General features: G+C 41.4%; 2 protein-coding genes across 13 annotated transcripts in view; one reads left to right on the top strand and one right to left on the bottom strand.

Annotated features, from left to right (window-relative positions):
- AAGAB (alpha and gamma adaptin binding protein) overlaps positions 1–17669 on the bottom strand; it is a 115354-nt gene that overhangs the window by 51438 nt on the left and 46247 nt on the right. For 2 of the 3 annotated variants that reach the window (XM_058740643.1, XM_058740644.1), the window contains exon 1: positions 3746–3882. In XM_058740643.1, coding sequence (XP_058596626.1) covers positions 3746–3818 — 73 coding nt within the window. In that variant the 5' untranslated portion in view covers positions 3819–3882. Of the gene's footprint in view, positions 1–3745; positions 3883–12374; positions 12497–17669 lie in introns of those variants that run through there. The other variant, XM_058740645.1, reaches the window with a different exon arrangement.
- The window catches only part of IQCH (IQ motif containing H), a 212130-nt gene continuing 198406 nt past the window's right edge, over positions 3946–17669 (top strand). For all 10 annotated transcript variants that reach the window (XM_058740614.1, XM_058740613.1, XM_058740617.1 and 7 more), the window contains exons 1-3: positions 3946–4137; positions 13220–13342; positions 14768–14862. In XM_058740614.1, coding sequence (XP_058596597.1) covers positions 4087–4137; positions 13220–13342; positions 14768–14862 — 269 coding nt within the window. In that variant the 5' untranslated portion in view covers positions 3946–4086. The remainder of the gene's footprint in view (positions 4138–13219; positions 13343–14767; positions 14863–17669) is intronic.

Raw genomic sequence — 17669 nt, 5'->3', positions numbered from 1 at the left:
GTTACTATTTGCCAATTATAGGTAATCAACTCCTTCAAGAAGTGACTGTGTCTGCCAATTCTGATCCTTAAAGCACACAGAGTACCACAGTCATCAGAATATTCACCAAATATTTCAGAGACTGGCTTTGAAATGACTTTTATATATATATATATCAGTAATGGAAATCCAAACGCACATGATTATTTTGTAAAGTTAAATACATCAAGAATTTTAAGAATCTTGAGCAAATTCTATGTTCACTAGAGGCAATATATGATAGAAAGTAATTTATGATGTGGTGTTAAATGAAAAGATCAGGATAACATTTATATTAAAATATTATATGTAAAATATAAATAATATACATTTTATATATTGAATGTATTAATTTTATGTGCATATACAATCCCAGACTTCAAGCTATACTACAAAGCTGTAATCATCAACACAGTATGGTACTGGCACAAGAACAGACACTCAGATCAATGGAACAGAATACACAACCCAGAAATGGACCCCCAAACGTATGGCCAACTAATCTTTGACAAAGCAGGAAAGAATATCCAATAGAATAAAGACAGTCTCTTCAGCAAGTGGTGCTGGGAAAACTGGACAGCGACATACAGAAGAATGAACCTGGACCACTTTCTTACACCATACACAAAAATAAACTCAAAATGGATGAAAGACCTCAATATAAGACAGGAAGCCATCAAAATCCTCGAGGAGTGGGGCGCCTGGGTGGCGCAGTCGGTTAAGCGTCCGACTTCAGCCAGGTCACGATCTCGCGGTCCGTGAGTTCGAGCCCCGCGTCAGGCTCTGGGCTGATGGCTCGGAGCCTGGAGCCTGTTTCCGATTCTGTGTCTCCCTCTCTCTCTGCCCCTCCCCCGTTCATGCTGTGTCTCTCTCTGTCCAAAAATAAATAAAAAACGTTGAAAAAAAAAAAATTTAAAAAAAAAAAAAAATCCTCGAGGAGAAAGCAAGCAAAAACCTCTTTGATCTTGGCCGCAGCAACTTCTTACTCAACACGTCTCCGGAGGCAAGGGAAACAAGCAAAAATGAACTACTGGGACCCCATCAAAATAAAAAGCTTCTGCACAGCGAAGGAAGCAATCAGCAAAACTAAAAGGCAGCCAAAGGAATGGGAGAAGATATTTGCAAACAACATACCAGATAAAGGGTTAGTATCCAAAATCTGTAAAGAACTTATCAAACTCAACACCCAAAAAACAAACAATCCAGTGAAGAAATGGGCAAAAGACATGAAGAGACACTTCTCCAAAGAAGATATCCAGATGTCAACCAACACATGAAAAAATGCCCAACATCACTCATCATCAGGGAAATCCAAATCAAAACCACAAGGAGATACCACCTCACACCTGTCAGAATGGCTAACATGAACAACTCAGGCAACAACAGATGTTGGCGAGGATGCGGAGAAAGAGGATCTCTTTTGCACTATTGGTGGGAATGCAAGCTGGTGCAGCCACTCTGGAAGACAGGATGGAGATTCCTCAAAAAACTAAACATAGAACTACCCTAAGACCCAGCAATTGCACTACTAGGCATTTATCCACGGGATACAGGTGTGCTGTTTCAAAGGGACACATGCACCCCCATGTTAGCAGCACTATCAACAATAGCCATAGTATGGAAAGAGCCCAAATGTCCATCGATGGATGAATGGATAAAGGTCCTTTTATCCTCTTACCAGAAGATGTGGTATTTGTATACAATGGAGTATTACTCAGCAATCAAAAAGAATGAAATCTTGCCATTTGCAACTACGTGAATGGAACTGGAGGGTATTATGCTAAGTGAAATTAGTCAGAGAAAGACAAAAATCATAGGACTTCACTCCTATGAGGACTTCAAGAGACAAAACAGATGAACATAAGGGAAGAGAAACAAAAATAACATAAAAACAGGGAGGGGGAAGAAACAGAAGAGACTCATAAATATGGAGAACAAACTGAGGGTTGCTGGAGGGGTTGTGGGAGGGGGGAATGGGCTAAATGGGTAAGGGGCACTAAGGAATCGACTCCTGAAATCATTGTTGCACTGTATGCTAATTTGGATGTAAATTTCTAAAAATTAAAAAAAAAAGAAAAAATACCAGGATAAAATTTATATTAAAAATATTATATGTAAAATATAAACATAAATTATATACATTTTATATATTGCATATATTAATTGTTTGTGCATATATTTAATTTTATTTAAATATTTTTAACATTTAATTTACACATATTTAAATTTTTATATACAAAATATGAAAATGTAAATTATGTATAAAACATAAAAATTATATATAAAATATCAGGAATTGTATCAGGAATTATAAATATCAGGAATAAAATTATATGTGAAATATAATTACCATTTTTCTTTTTAAATGTAAGTATTGGAAAAAAGACTGGAAGGAAATACACAGAAATGTTAACAGTACTTGTGTCTGGCTGATGAGACCATGGATGACATTCTCTTTTCTCCATATGCTAAATCTTACTTAATGAGTATGCACTAAAGAAAAAGAAGTATGCGCTATTTTTACAATGAAACAATTTTTAAAAAAGAAAAGAAAGGGAATAAATGGAAGGAGCACTGTTAAGGGGTAAGGAAACGGCATAGAGTATAACAATAAGTGTTATAATTAAACTTTTACCCTGGCAAAGAACTTTTTAAGTGGTCACAAACGGCAACTAAGTTATAGAATATTTGTTGTTGGAGGGGCATCCTGCCTAATTCTGTCATTTGACAGGTACAGAAAAAATATATATACAATTGTGTGATGCTTCACAATTGACACAGTGCTTTCAAAATGGCACCTGTCCTTCAAATAATCCTGTGAGATAGGCTCATATCCACCATTTGTAGGCCCAGGAAACTGAGGGTTCCCAAGATAATGTGCTTTGATAATAATGACTGCCATTATCTAATGTTTATCAAATGCCAACCTCTGGGGTAAGCACAATTCTGCGAAAACCATCACCATTTTACAGATTCGAAAACTGAAGGGTGAAGGTTAAGGTTAAGCCATCACACAGCTGAGACCCACTCATTTAAAATAGGAGTCTTGGTTACAATCAACTTCACAGAATCATTTACTCAAAATGCTGAGCCTATGACCCAGTCCCATGCTCTTTCTACTACACTGGTCTCGCCTAAGGTTTCTTTTAAGTCGTTCAGTTTGACAGCCACTGTGAAGCTCCAGAGGCAAAGAAACTAGGCCAGTAACACCCCAAAGCCAATGTTGGATGACAACCTACAGTAAATAACTAGAGTGGAGGAGACAAGGCCAACTCACATACAACAAGGAGGAGCCAAAAGGAAACCTACTCTCTACCTCAGGAGCAGGGATAGCAACAGACATCCCAATTCCTGCACCTTACACCCGCGTGAGTGGGTACAATTTCCAGAGCGCCTTGCGGTTCATCTCAAAGGTTCCCGCAACAATCCGTGGACTGGGCGGGGCAGGGATGAGTCCCACTTTGCTGAAAAAGCTGGAAGAAATGCAATAGCGCGCCGGGCGGGCAGAAAAGCAATGAGTGTGAGAGCCAAGAGAAGACACCTGCGGGGCCTGGGCACCCGGACCGGGTCTGAGCTGCACCCGTGGAGCCTCTGGCCACCGCCGAGTGGAGGAAGAGCTCAGGGCCCGCGGCGGCGACAAAGGCACAGAGGGAGACCGCGATTCCAAGGCTGCCGCCCGCCGAGGCTCGGAGAACTTGAAGGTCGGCCCGGGAGCCTTGCTACTCACGTTGGACCAGCCGGTCTCCGGTGAAGGTGGAAGAGCAGCTGGTGACAAGCGCACAGGGGACGCCCGCAGCCATAGCTGCACTAGCAAGTCAGTTCCGTCCCGGAGCCGCTTCCGCCTTGGGCTGCACCACGGCTACCGGTGCGCGGGGGAGACACGCAAGGAAGGGCGCGTTCTCGGCAGGAACCCGCTACCCTGACTCCTCCCACACCCCTCTTCCGCTGCCGGCGTAGAACAGGCCGGGCTGCGCTTGGGGTTGCCATGGGGACGAGCACTAGCCGCACCTGGCTTGGGCGCCTGGAGACCGCGCCTTCTCCGGGAGGTACCGCTCCCCGGCCCTAGCCATGGCACAAGAGACTGAAAACTACGACCCCATCGGATCGATCCTAATCCAGGTGGGAAACGGGCCTTTCCTGACCCTGCCCGGCTAAGATACGTACGAGCGAGGCGCAGCAGCGCAGATCCACTCGCGCCCAGCCTTTTGGAGCGCCGCCCCTAGACTGCCTCCAGCATGCGAGAGGCACTGCCCTTCGAGAACTCCCAAATATGCCAACCGGAACCTCTGCCGAGAGCCTAACACGCTTCCCGTGCCATACCCTGTAGGTTGCGCTTCAGAAGCTCGACCGTCCGTTCTGCCTCTGGTAAAACTCTCAAGACCATACACCTCACCGCCAGAACCTTTACTTCCAAAAAGTCAATCTTACACCGAGGCACCATTTTAAAATGTTATATTCTGAAAAATCTGAACCCATGATATGGGGGAGGGGGAATACAAATCAGCCACTTTGGGGAGATGGTAAGAAATTTGGGGAGAAGTTGAAATATGTTAACTACTTTTCTTACGCACCTAAATTTTGTGTATCTAAAAGGATCTTGAAAATAAGTTTGGCCCCTGGGGATGTAATGTATAGCGTGGTGACTATAGTTAATACTGTACTGTTATATTTGAAAGTTGCTAAGAGAATACATGTTAAAAGTTCTCATTATAAGAAAAAATTGTAACTATGTGTGGTTATGGATGTTAACTTACTCTGACATTTCGCAGTAAATATAAATATCGAATCAGTATGTCGTACGCCTGAAATAAAACGTTGTATTTCAATTATATCTCAAATAAATAAATGAATTAAATAAAAGCTTGGGAACACACACAGGAAAATGCAGTAAAGATAACTTGGATTGCCCATCAAGTTTAAGTCTTGAATAGAAATGTGACAAATTTTAAAAACTCCAGGAAATAACTTTTTCTAACCTGAGTGGGGGGAAATATCAAGAAAGTCTTAACTTCTCCAGGATAACTCAGTTTGTGACAATTACACTCAGATTTTTCCCAAATGGTAAAAGCATTTTGTTTTTTCACATTTACATATGGTAGCTTTAAAAACATCTCTACACAAATCATCACTTTTAACTTATATTTAGCTCCATTTGTCTAAGGCTTGAAGTAATTTGCCTAAATTCATTCCATTCTGACTCATACTCAGATCTGCAATGGATTTTCCTGCCAGGATATTGGTCTCTTACCTCCCACCTAGGAGGGAGTTCTTTAAATTCACCTTTTCCAAAATACAAACCCCTAAACTCGCCAACTTCATAGAGATACCCCTTACGAATAATACCCAAATCTTTTTACCTCACCTTTTATCATCCTCTGTCACCAGCATCCTAGATGACTTTAGCCAAACTACAAAGTCTGAGGGACCAGTCCCCACAAAACTGCTCCCTCTTCTACATGGGCCTAAGTTCAGAAGTCCCCAGAATCAACATCACGTAAGGCCGGCTATCGACAAATTTGGGGGCCCTGACCACCTTCATACTGGCTAATTTGCTAAAGCAACAGAATTCAGGAAAGTGCCATCCCTACCATTACAGTATTATAACACCAAAAGGATACAAATTAAAGTCAGCCAAGGAAAGACATACATAGGGCAGAGTCATCCTACCCCCTTAGCGTCATGCACGGCTTTACCTCCTACAAGCTGTGATGTGTGACAGTATATGGGAGTACTGACAACTAGGGAAGCTCACCTAGGACTTTGATGTCCAGAGTTTTTCCTGGGACTCAATTACACACTGCCCGTGTTCTGACCTTTTATCTTCAGCCTGTCCCAGAGGTCACACTAATGCCTTTAGTCTCCGGTTCCTCTAGAGTTTGGAACGGATACCGTGTGACCCAAGGCCCCCATCAAAAATACATTGTTAGGCTGTCTGGTAACCAAAGACGCGAAGCAAAGACACTTATCAAGCAGGACACTTGAGGGGCCTAGAGATCACCTCTCAGTATCCAAGGGCAAAGGCCAGACCTCTTGTTGGGTAAAGCTGATTCTTTACTACACGTACCCCTTCTAAATCCGGGGCCCATTTTACAGACTCCAACAGGAACGCTCGTGGAGATTCCTACCCTGCAACAGCCAGTTTCGCCTACAGTATACTTCATGTTGACTACAGGGATGGTTCTGTTACTCTTTAGTTTTCTGTCTTTCTCCAGACCTGGAACATCTCTAAAAAAGAGACCAGAATCTGGGGAGAATTCTCACACCTAATTTCATACTTTCCCTTGAGATAATTCTCTTTCCCAGGGCTGCCCCCCTTGTGGCTTAGAACAGTGTAGAATAGGGTATTGCCTGAAAAGCTAGAAGCCTTTTCACTTCAGAGGGGGACCCAGAGGTAGCTATTTCATCAACGTAGGCTATAACATCATAATATTGATATCTTTTATCACTGGATTGTAAAATGGAGCAGGAGAGCTCAGAACAGTCATATCCAGGCTGCTCTCGAGACACAGATAAAATTCTCCCTGGTGATGTGTAGAAAATGTATATAACAAAGAAATGAGGAAGACCTCCCCTACTTTCTCACCACGTCTGAAGTATTTATGAGCGTACAGCCCTACTCTCAGACACGCAGCGTGGATTCCACTTCTGCCTGGGGCTTACATCCTTTAAACAGGTTACTATTCGACAGTACCTCTAGTGGAAAGCACTATGTTGGGAGTCAGAACACTGAGGTCTGACCCTGGCAATGACATTCTTCCAGGTGGGTAACTTTAGGCTAATCATTTCACCTCTTTGGGCCTCAGTTTTCTCTTCTGTAGGAGACATAGCTTGAATAAGATCCACTTCTGACTCTAAACTGACCTATTTGTCCAAAGCTACATAATTTCTAAAAAAAAAAAAAAAAAAAAAAAGCTACATAATTTCTTTTAATCATAAAGTGGACCTCCTTTATTATCAGCCTAGGCATTCAAATTCTTTCGATAATTATATAAAAATTATTATATAACTATATATAAATATATTATAAATTTTAAGGTACTTTATATGATATATATACATACACAGTTGCCAGAAAAGCAGAGGTACTTCAAATCTCCACTTGCTTCACCCTAAACAGGTCTGTGTCTCAATCAGAAACATGAAGCAACCCCTTAGGCCAGTGATTCTCAAAGAGCGATCCCAAGACCAGCATCTTCAGCACCAGCTGAGAACTTAGGAGAAACACAAATTCTCAGTCCCCATTCCAGACCCACTAAACCAGGAGTTCTGGGCGTAGAGCAACCCAGCGATCTGTTCTTATAACAGATAACTCTAGGGGCACCTGGGTGGTTCAGTTGGTCAAGTGTCTGACTTCAACTCAGGTTATGATCTCATGGTTCCTGGGTTTGAGCCCCACGTCGGGCTCTGTGCTGACAGCTCAGAGCCTGGAGCCTGCTTAGGATTCTCTGTCTCTTTCTCTCTCTGCCCCTCCCCCCCCCCCGCCTTTCAAAAATAAATAAATGTAAAAAAAAAAATTTAACATAACTACGGCACACTCAATTCTGAGAACTTCTACTTTAGATAGTATTCTAAAATGTAAACTGTAATATGATTTCAAAGAAAAATCACAGTAATCAAAGCTACATAGTATTTGTCGGGTATTGTGCATGGTTCTAAATGCTATATGTGTTTTAACTCCTTTAAGACTTAAAACAAAGCTATCCATTAAGGACTGTTATTATTTCACATTATGGAAAAGAAACTGACCAAAGATGTGTATTGTGGGTAGACCCATATACATAGAAAATGCAAGCAATCTTCTCAAACCCTTTCAATCTGTCAATCCTGGTATAAGATAAAGTCTTCCCGGGGCACCTGGGTGGTTCAGCTGGTTAAGTGTCCAACTCTTGATTTCGGCTCCAGTCATAATCTCGAGGTTCGTGAGTTCGAGCCCCGCTTCAGGCTCTGTGCTGACAGATCAGAGCTCACAGCTCTGGATTCTGAGTCTTCCTCTCTCTCTGTTCCTCCCCCACTCATGCTCACTCACTCTCTCTCCCTCTCTCAAAAATAAACATTAAAAAAATTTTTTTAATAAAGTCTTCCCTTGCCCCTTTTTACTCCTCTAGATACTTAAATCCTGCCTTTTCCACTGAATTTTCACCAGTCTTTAACTTTGTATATTTATAAATACACATTTGTATATTTGTAGATATAATGCATGTACTGGTTAATGGTTAGGCATGAAGGTTCTGGATTCACACTGCCTGGATTTGAGTAGTTCCATCAAATAACCGGCTGTGTTACCATGCACAAGTTACTTAAGCACTTTACACGTCAGTTTCCCTCAAGTATAAAATAAAGATAATAATATGAACTCTGTCTTAGGAGTCTTGTAAGAATTAAAATATAAAATAACATATAATGTATAACACTCAATAGATGTGGGTTTATATTAGATAGGGTCTCTTGCTTTTTAATATCACTTAGTTTTCTGTTCATTCTGTGTCTTTTTAAGATTAGCCTGATTTTTACTGGAAGAAAAGGAAAAATTAATTTCAGCCTGTCTTTTTAACCAGGACTACTCCATTCTTAAACTTTTTTTTTTAATGTTTATTTTTGAGAGAGAGAGAGAGAGAGAGAGAGAGAGAGAGAGAGAGAGAACAAGCAGAGGAGAGGCAGAGAGAGGGGGAGACACAGAATCTGAAGCAGGCTCCAGGCTCTGAGCTGTCAGCACAGAGCCCGACGCGGGGCTCGAATGCACCAACTGCAAGATCCTGACCTGAGCCAAAGTTGGATGCTTAACCGACTGAGCCACCCAGGCACCCCTGGGACTTCTCCATTCTTAACTAAAACTTTATGGGTGATGCTATAGGGCAAATAAGTTATGTCTTGTTTCCCTGTTACAGATGGATTTTTGGGATATCCCATTTTACCCAGCACAGGATTGGGTCCATTGATCCTGGATGACTGGATAATGATCTAGTCATTAATTCAGTCTCCAATAATGTATGTTCTTTTCAAAAATGAAGCGAGCTGGACTAACATGTACTATTATCTGGAAAATACAATAGATGATGCAAACTAATAATAAAATATTTTGATAAAATATCTAAAATACTTGAGAAAAAAAATCTTTAAATACGCATAATCAATGTTCTAGTTATAAGCTCTTTTTGTGTGACTTATTATGAAAACACAAGCCTTATATGTTTGGATTTCTCAGGACAGTTCTGATTGTGAATATTCTGTCCCCTTGTCAGATCATGTACCAAAACCACAACCCACATTCTTACTTTCGGTTCAGGACATAGGGTTACCATCTCCACACAGAGCTCTACGAGGCAGCCTGTAATTAACTACTTCTTGCACTTTTAAGTCTCTAATGCAGGCTTTTTACAGTGTCAGCTGTATCTTTCCTCAACCAATCAGAACAGTGAGGCTGTAACTGTAGTAATCACCATCATCATTATAATTAAGAGAGTTGCCAACCTTACTGACAGCTTCACACTGTACTGAGAGCTTTAGATTATCTCAAGCCCTAGTGACAACTCTATTAGGCAGGTATCATGTTTAGCACCAGTTGACAGAAGAAGAAACTGAAGTACGAAGAGCTAAAGTAACTTGCCCAAGGGGATAGATCCCACGCGCGTTGATCCTGAAACAGGTTACGGCAGGTTCGTGAAACAGTCTTGGAGAAGTGGGGTGCTGAGTCCGGGAGGCCTCCTGCATGCTTTCTTTTATTAATAACTCTTACAAGCTTTGTTTTTATACTTTACTAATGATCATCTGATGTCTTTTTAAAACATCTTTATAAATGTTTTCTTGACTCGGGGCACCTGGGTTGCTCAGTCAGCTGAGCATCCGACTCTTGATTTTGGCTCCGGTCATGATCTCAGGGTCATGGGATCGAGCCCCCACATTGGACTCCATGCGGAACATGGACCCTGCTTGAGGTTTTCTCTCTCTCCCTTCTGTCCCTCCCCTGCTCACGCTCCCTCTTTCAACAAACAAACAAACAAACAAAAACACCAACCTTGGAAATACTGGAACTAATTGATATCATCACTGTCTTTCTTATCACCTCCTCCGTCTGGTTTGCCAGGAACAAACAACATAAAATGAAGGGACAAGTGGGCAAGCATGATGAGAATGACTCTGCCAAACCCTATGTTTAGCAGAGATACATAAAATGCAGTTATGGAACTGCTTTTGACAACATGGAATCCAGTTGTGTGGCCAGATTTCTAAATGCTAGAGCGAATCTTCACTGCATTACATCTCTCAAGGGCTTCTTATTAAGCAGCTCTGTCCCAAAACTGTCAAAATAATAATCTTCCTCCTTCTGTGAGTTCGAGCCCTGCGTCAGGCTCTGTGCTGACAGCTCAGAGCCTGCAGCCTGCTTCAGATTCTGGGTCCCCCTCTTTCTGTCCTTCCCCTGCTCACACTCTGTCTCTAAGTGACAAATAAAACGTTAAAAAAAATTTTAGAAGAAAAAAAACTTCCTCCTAGTAGGAAATATACGGAAAGCAATGCATTTGATGACCACAGAAATGATGGGGGACACGTAAAATTTCAATATGGTAGATTGGATCCATTTGAAGAAAGAACAGAGATTTAGAACATAATTTTTTTCTTCCTACCCAAGTCTGGTTGACACATTTCCTACAATGTTTGTCTCTATTGCAACTACTATACAAACAGATGTGTGGTTATTGAAAGGGGAGAAAAAAAATATCTAGCAAGAAAATTAAAAAAAACAAACAAACTCTTGAGGAAGATGAAGAGAGCAATTCAAATCAAGGAACATTTACTAAATGCCAGTTACGTCAAGGAACTTCACTAGGTTTTACCATGCAGGAGCGGAGGATTAACATTTGTTCAGGGCCGTCCTATGTGGCTGGCCGTGCACAAAGCACTCTACATGCTTTAACTCATTTTATTCTTGCCACTCTTCCAACAGGTAGCCAATGATCCCCATTTTATAGATGAAAGCATCAAGGCTCTCAAAAACTATGTAAATTTGTCCAGCTCAGGAAAGGAGGAAATAGGATTCTGGTTTCTATCTGCCTGCTTCCAAAACCTACATTCATTCAATTTCACACACATTGCCTTAGTTTTATTCCACAGTTCTATGAAGTAGAGTAATTCTTTTTTTTTTTTCCCCCTTGGTAAAGAAACCAGGGGAAATGTGATGGTGTGCACGGACATCATGTGACTGGTGATGGAGCAAGGAATTATGTTCACTTGCCCTTACTGTGTACTAGAGCCGTTACATGGAAAGAAGTGTAACTGTCCACACAGGGAAGACTTAAACAAACAAGCAAACAAAAGAGCCCTTTGGTTCCATGATAAATAATCCAGGGCAGTTTCATTCCCCACCAGCTGTCGAAAGACATTACAGAGTGATATGTGAAGCTACAAATAATACTACAAACACTAGAGCTACAAGAAGGAAATTCAGTGCATTCAAAGGATGAACCAAGAAATGCGGGCCTGGACGCGAGGCTCGCCCTTGAGCTGCTTCTTTGTACTTTCCAAATGCCTTTAGACAATCGACGGTAAACCAGCTTGCAGCCGTAATTTGGACAAAACAATTGAAAGAAGTACACTGTCATCCTTAGTGCCTATGAGCAAACGGTAGGTGTGTTCTGATTTCAATCTGTGAGCCCTCAAGGCTTTCCATGACAATTTGTGCCGAGTACAAATGACCAGATGTGTCTACCAGACTGTGATGCCCGTCAGTGAAAAGATGCAAATTCTGATCTTTTGAGTCCTTGGCTCCACGGGAATATTCCAAAGTAATCGATACCACAGGCTGGGATCACCCTGTATGTCCAGTTAGACTACCAGAGAAAAGGGAAGGGCTGCAAAATGCCTTCAGCAACCCAGTCTACAGATTGTTATTGGTGTCACTATTGCTGAAACAGGTGTTGGGTTCATAAATTTGCATAACAAAATGCTTTTCTTGTGGCAGCAGCCCACACGATAATTGGTGCCATCTGTATTTATGTATTGAAGTTTGGTTTCTAATACGAATTCGGAGAACCTGGGGATGCCTAATCTCACAGCACCCATTTTATCGTGAGGGTGGCGGACCTCAGAGAGGTGTTCATCGTTTCCAAGGAAAATACAGATTGAAGGAGAACGTTGAAGTGGTAACGTATGCCACTTTTTCTTCACGGATCATTTTCAATTCTGACTACGTAAGACAGAGTCAAGGCCACACACCGAAAGAGCCGCTTCTGCAGAGCAGTAAACGGGGAAGATCCAGCCAGAACGGAAAACCAGCGGGCCCTGTTGACCTATTTACAATTCCCTTTTGAAAAGCTCTGCTTTCACTAAAACCTCTCTTGGCCAGAAGTTTTCTGTTTTCTTACCTCTTGGCCAATTAGTAGGAATCCGAGTTTGGTGCAAATTTCATATGAGTCGTGAACTCAACTGTTTTGCCAGGTGAGAAGCAGAAGCCATTCGAGTGGTAGTTTTACCCTTGGATTTGTTTCTAATGGGGGAAGGAAAAATAGAACATTGTATGGAAGCTTAGTTTTTTTTTAATCTGAAAGACAACAGTGAAACATTCTAATAAAGACTATCTTAGAACCATCAAGACCGCTCTTTCCAAGGAACATCATAAAATCTCCCTGATTATCCCCAGCAATTCAAGAAAATTGAAAATCTTTAAAAATAAATAATTTTATTTAAAAGAAATCTTTAAAGTAAATAACTGCAGGGGCGTGTGGGTGGCTCAGTCAGTTCAGCTTCCGACTTCAGCTCAGGTCATGGTCTCGCGGTTCATGAGTTCGAGCCCGGTGTCGGGCTCTGTGCTGACAACTCAGAACCTGGAGCCTGCTTCCGATTCGGTGTCTCCCTGTCTCTCTGCCCCTCCCCTGCTCACGCTGTGTCTCTCTCTTTCTCAAAAATAGACATTAAAAATTTTTTAATAATAAAATAAATAATTGGGGGTACCTGGGTGGCTCAGTTGGTTAAGTGTCCGACTTTGGCTCAGGTCATGATCTCATGGTTCGTGAGTTCAAGCCCCACATGGGGCTCTCTGCTGTCAGCCCGGAGCCTGCTTCTGATCCGCTGTCTCCGTCTGTCTCTGCCCCTCCCCTGCTCGCGCACATGTGTGCTCGCTCTCTCTCAAAAATAAACATTAAAAAAAATGAATGTTTTAGGGGAACTCTGTATGTATTCTTTCAATATTTTATCTTATTTAAACCTATAGGTCCATGAAGACCTTTATCAGTTAAAGGAGAAATTAACAAATTTCCCGCTTGAGGAAAAGGGAGAGACTCTAGACATTCGGAATCTTGAAACCGCAATCAAAAGGACTGAAATGGGGTTAAAAGTAAGTAGAGCTTTAGATATTAAATAAAGCGCTGGAAGGAGATTCCTCTAGGAGAAAAGAACTGTGGTTCTCACAGGACCCTGTGTAATTCTGTAACAGAGGTGGATTTAGACTGGTCATCAGCTTTCTTATTCTGTTCCTGTCATTAAAATGATGATTAACTGATTGTGAAATGTGCCAGGATGCAAATCAAAGTAGTTAAGGTGTTGGGAATGTAAGATCATGCAGTGACAATCCCTAACACGTGATTTGATGAAAAGAATTTAGAATTTTAAAAATAACTATTAGGGGCGCCTGGGTGGCGCAGTCGGTTAAGCGTCCGACTTCAGCCAGGTCACGATCTCGCGGTCCGTGAGTTCGAGCCCCGCGTCAGGCTCTGGGCTGATGGCTCGGAGCCTGGAGCCTGTTTCCGATTCTGTGTCTCCCTCTCTCTCTGCCCCTCCCCCGTTCATGCTATGTCTCTCTCTGTCCCAAAAATAAATTAAAAAAAAATAATAATAAAAATAACTATTAGTCGTCCAACAACATGCCAGACAAAAAAGAACTCATACCAATGCCTGCAGAGAATTTCTATCAGATTCACTGAGATTCTAAAGAACAAGAGTGTATTTTTCCCTGCTAGCTTAAGTATTTTGAGATTTGTCATTTTTGTGATATTGTAAGCCAGTCGGTAAAACTAAAGAGATGTACCACTGTTGGAACAGAAATACAGTACATAGGGACTTCATCATGATACATGGGTTGAAGGGCAGAGGAGAACCCAAGTTTCAGACCAGGATAATAATCATTGATAAAACAAAAATCTCTTAGCACATGTGCCCAAATAAGGACCATCTCCATCTTTGAGACCTCTAACTGTCATTGTCCCTGCTCTGGTCTCAGCCTTTCACTCTAACGAGCTGTCAGCTTCACAGCTCAGCTCCAGAGGCCGTGGGAGATGTGGTGTGTTTTTGTTGCCTCATCAAACTGGCACACCATTGTCCTATATGACCTGATGGTGACAGGGCTGTACCCAGCTGGAGTTTTCGGGTTGGCCATTTTAAATGATCTGTAACCTAAGGGCCAAATTCTTTCTTCGGCTGCTGGCTTGAAGTCCCTATAAGGGAAAGATTACTCAGTGTCTGTCTTGCCTCGTAAGCTTACCTGGCTTAGCGATTTACTGGCTATCGTGCATGGTTTAATTTGTGAAGAGCACTACAGGTCACTCAGGCTTTGAGTCTCAATTGTTTATTACGCTTTTTGGGACAGTTAAAGTCATTTAGCCCTGAGATGCCCAATGATACCTTAGGCATGTAATAAACACATAGCGTGTTGTGTCTTTTGGCTTAATCACACAATTCAGAGTGTTACCCTAATGAAGTAAAGTAAATTAGCTAAGTATCTTAAGTCCAGTCTCATAGCCTAAACTTTCATTTTCTGTAACAGATTCACATCGAGAAGTATTTAAATGTTGTAAACCATCATGTGTTAACGACTCCTATTAATGATGATAATTTATATTCTCCTCATGCTTCCAGATGGTAAGTAAAATACCCATTGGCGGGGGGGACAAAATAAGTACAATTTAAAAAAAATCTTTCGGGGCACCTGGGTGGCTCAGTCGGTTAAGCGTCCGACTTCGGCTCAGGTCATGATTTTGCGGTCTGTGAGTTCGAGCCCCGCGTCGGGCTCTGTGCTGACAGCTCAGAGCCTGGAGCCCGTTTCAGATTCTGTGTCTCCCTCTCTCTCTGCCCCTCCCCTGTTCACGCTCTGTTTCTCTCTGTCTCAAAAATAAATAAACGTTAAAAAAAAAAAAATTAAAAAAAAAAAAAACTTTCCCACTCAGGTCAGGTGACCATAAAGACAAAATCTTCTTGGCTTTGTTCATATCCATTCTACTTTCAATAGTTTTGCGTAAGAAGTTAATGGCAGAATTTGGGCTTGGTTTATTCTGCGTGGCTTTTATTACCTTCTAATGCTTAACACCATGACAATTGTTTCAGGGTCCTAGTTTTGGCTGTTTTCTTTAGTAAAAGGTATCCAAAATTCAACTCCTAAAGGAGGTATTTTAATGCAAGTCTGTTTTTACACTATTAAGGTCACAATGCACTTTCTTCACAGTTTTTAGCATGTAATAGGTACTTTATTGTAAAGGTGATTTTGGTATCCAGGGTAAATAAAACAAAAATGATGAAACTTGCTTGAAATATTCATAATGTAATACATCCTAAGAGATGATTTATTAAAATTAGACTTGAGTTAAATTGCCTTGCCTCACTTTGGACCCTCTTACAGGTAGGGCTCCTGAATTTGAGTGTATATAGAAGAAGGTTTTGTGCTAAGCTTAAAAACCTTGTGGCCCTATTTGCATTGTAAACACGTACCAAGCATCGTAGGGTCCAGTTTCAGAAATACAATAAAACGTTGGATCACAAGTAACTTGTTCTATGAGTGTTCCACAAGACAAGCAAACATTTCTAATAAATTTTAACTTGATAAATGAGTGATGGCTTGCAGTACGAGTGGTATGTGACGCCGAATGTCACATGATCGCAACTGACCTTATGGTTCTTCTCTCTCTCTCTCTCTCTCTCTCTCTCTGTGGGACTGTGGGTGATCGTCTCCCATGCTCGGATGCTTGGTCTCACACTGCAGTGTTTGGCAGAAATCAGTGATTTTTCAGAACACTTGAAGGCGCCCACAACAGGCACTAGTGTATTTTTTTGTCACTTCAAAGCACCTATGGACAGTCCTTGGCTTTTCCATACAAGAGTAAGCTTAGAAATGCTTTGCTTCATTCTAGGTCAGGCTGCCTGCAGATATAAACCCTTTCCTCTGCTGCCTTATTGCCAGTTGCATTAAATACAGTATCGGACAGGAGTTTATTAATACTATACTGTAGTCAACATCCATGTGAGCATATACAATGGCCCCTTGCAGAAAAAGGTTGGAAAGAAAGGCAGTAAGAAGGAGATGATTACAGTGGAAGTTAAGAAGGAAATCATTGAGAAATATGAATAAGATATGTGAGTGGCCGAAACTGCAAGATTTTATGAGAAGTCTACGTCTTCATCCTGTCTGCAAAGGAAGAGCAGAAAAAGGCCGAGGAACCCCTCACTTCAAATGAGATTAGGGAGATGTGTAAAATGTGGGAAACAGTGCAGTTTTGTGAAAAGCACCACCTGAATAAGGCTATTAATGCGAGCAATGAATCTGTTTAATGACAATGCAATGTCACATTTCCACAAAATCCTCAAAAAGAGGCAAAAGCAAGGGTCATTGGATAGGTTCCTTGTTAATGTTGCACACACACACACACACACACACACACACAAACACACACACACACACACACACACACACACAAGATTCCATTGAGTCAATAGATAGCAGTGATTCCATTAGTGATAGTGAAAGTTGTCCTACACAATAACCCTCCTCTCTCGTCTCCCTCATACCAGCCACGAAGGTTTCCAAAGGTAAGTGCAGGTTAATTTGTTTATTTTTCTTTATATTTTGTGTTTTCTTTATTATTTTGTATTATATTAGGGTATTGTAAACATTTTTATATGAATACTTTTGTGGGTTTTAAAATATTTATTTTAGAAAGAGAGAATGAGGAGAGGGACAGAGAGAGAAAGAGAGAGAGACAGAATCCAAAGCAGGCTACAGGCTCTAAGCTGTCAGCACAGAGTCCAATGCGGGGCTCAAACTGAGAGATCATGACCCGAACCGAAGTCACATGCTTAACTGACTAAGCCACTCAGGTGCCCCTTTATGAATATTTTTGGGTTGTGGAACGAATCATCCAAGTTTCCATGGTTCTTTATGGGGAAATTCGCTTTGATATATAAGTGCTTTGGATTACAAGCATGTTTCCGGAACACATTATGCTCGCAAACCAAGGTTTTACTGTAGTTCACAAGGAAACGTGGCAAGCTACAGACATAACCAAGTTCCAGCATTCAGTAGTGGGGAGCAGAGCTTTGGGGTACCACTGTATCAGTCTCCCTTTCCTGCACATGGAATGCCACAGGCATCCATCATTCCTTGTAGACGCAACTGTCCCTCATCTGTCTAGTTTTTAGTCATTTTATTGCTTTGATTTTTAAATTAGGGAATAAAAAAATGACTTTAAAATAGGTTAATATGAATCTTCTAAAACAAGGAATCTGTAAGGAAGGAACATAATAGAAGGGGTTCCTGGAGAAGAAAATATTGGAGGTCAGTTTCCCAACTTATATTGACGCTTAGTTGGAAATCAAAGGAGCCCTACAAGGTCAAGTGGGAGGCCTTTGTAGATGGCAGCCAACAGACAGCAGGCTGTGGCCAAAGATTATGCATACAG

Source organism: Neofelis nebulosa, chromosome 7 (assembly GCF_028018385.1).
Source record: "Neofelis nebulosa isolate mNeoNeb1 chromosome 7, mNeoNeb1.pri, whole genome shotgun sequence".
NCBI lineage: Eukaryota > Metazoa > Chordata > Mammalia > Carnivora > Felidae > Neofelis > Neofelis nebulosa.
This window is presented reverse-complemented; position numbering and strand designations above follow the sequence as displayed.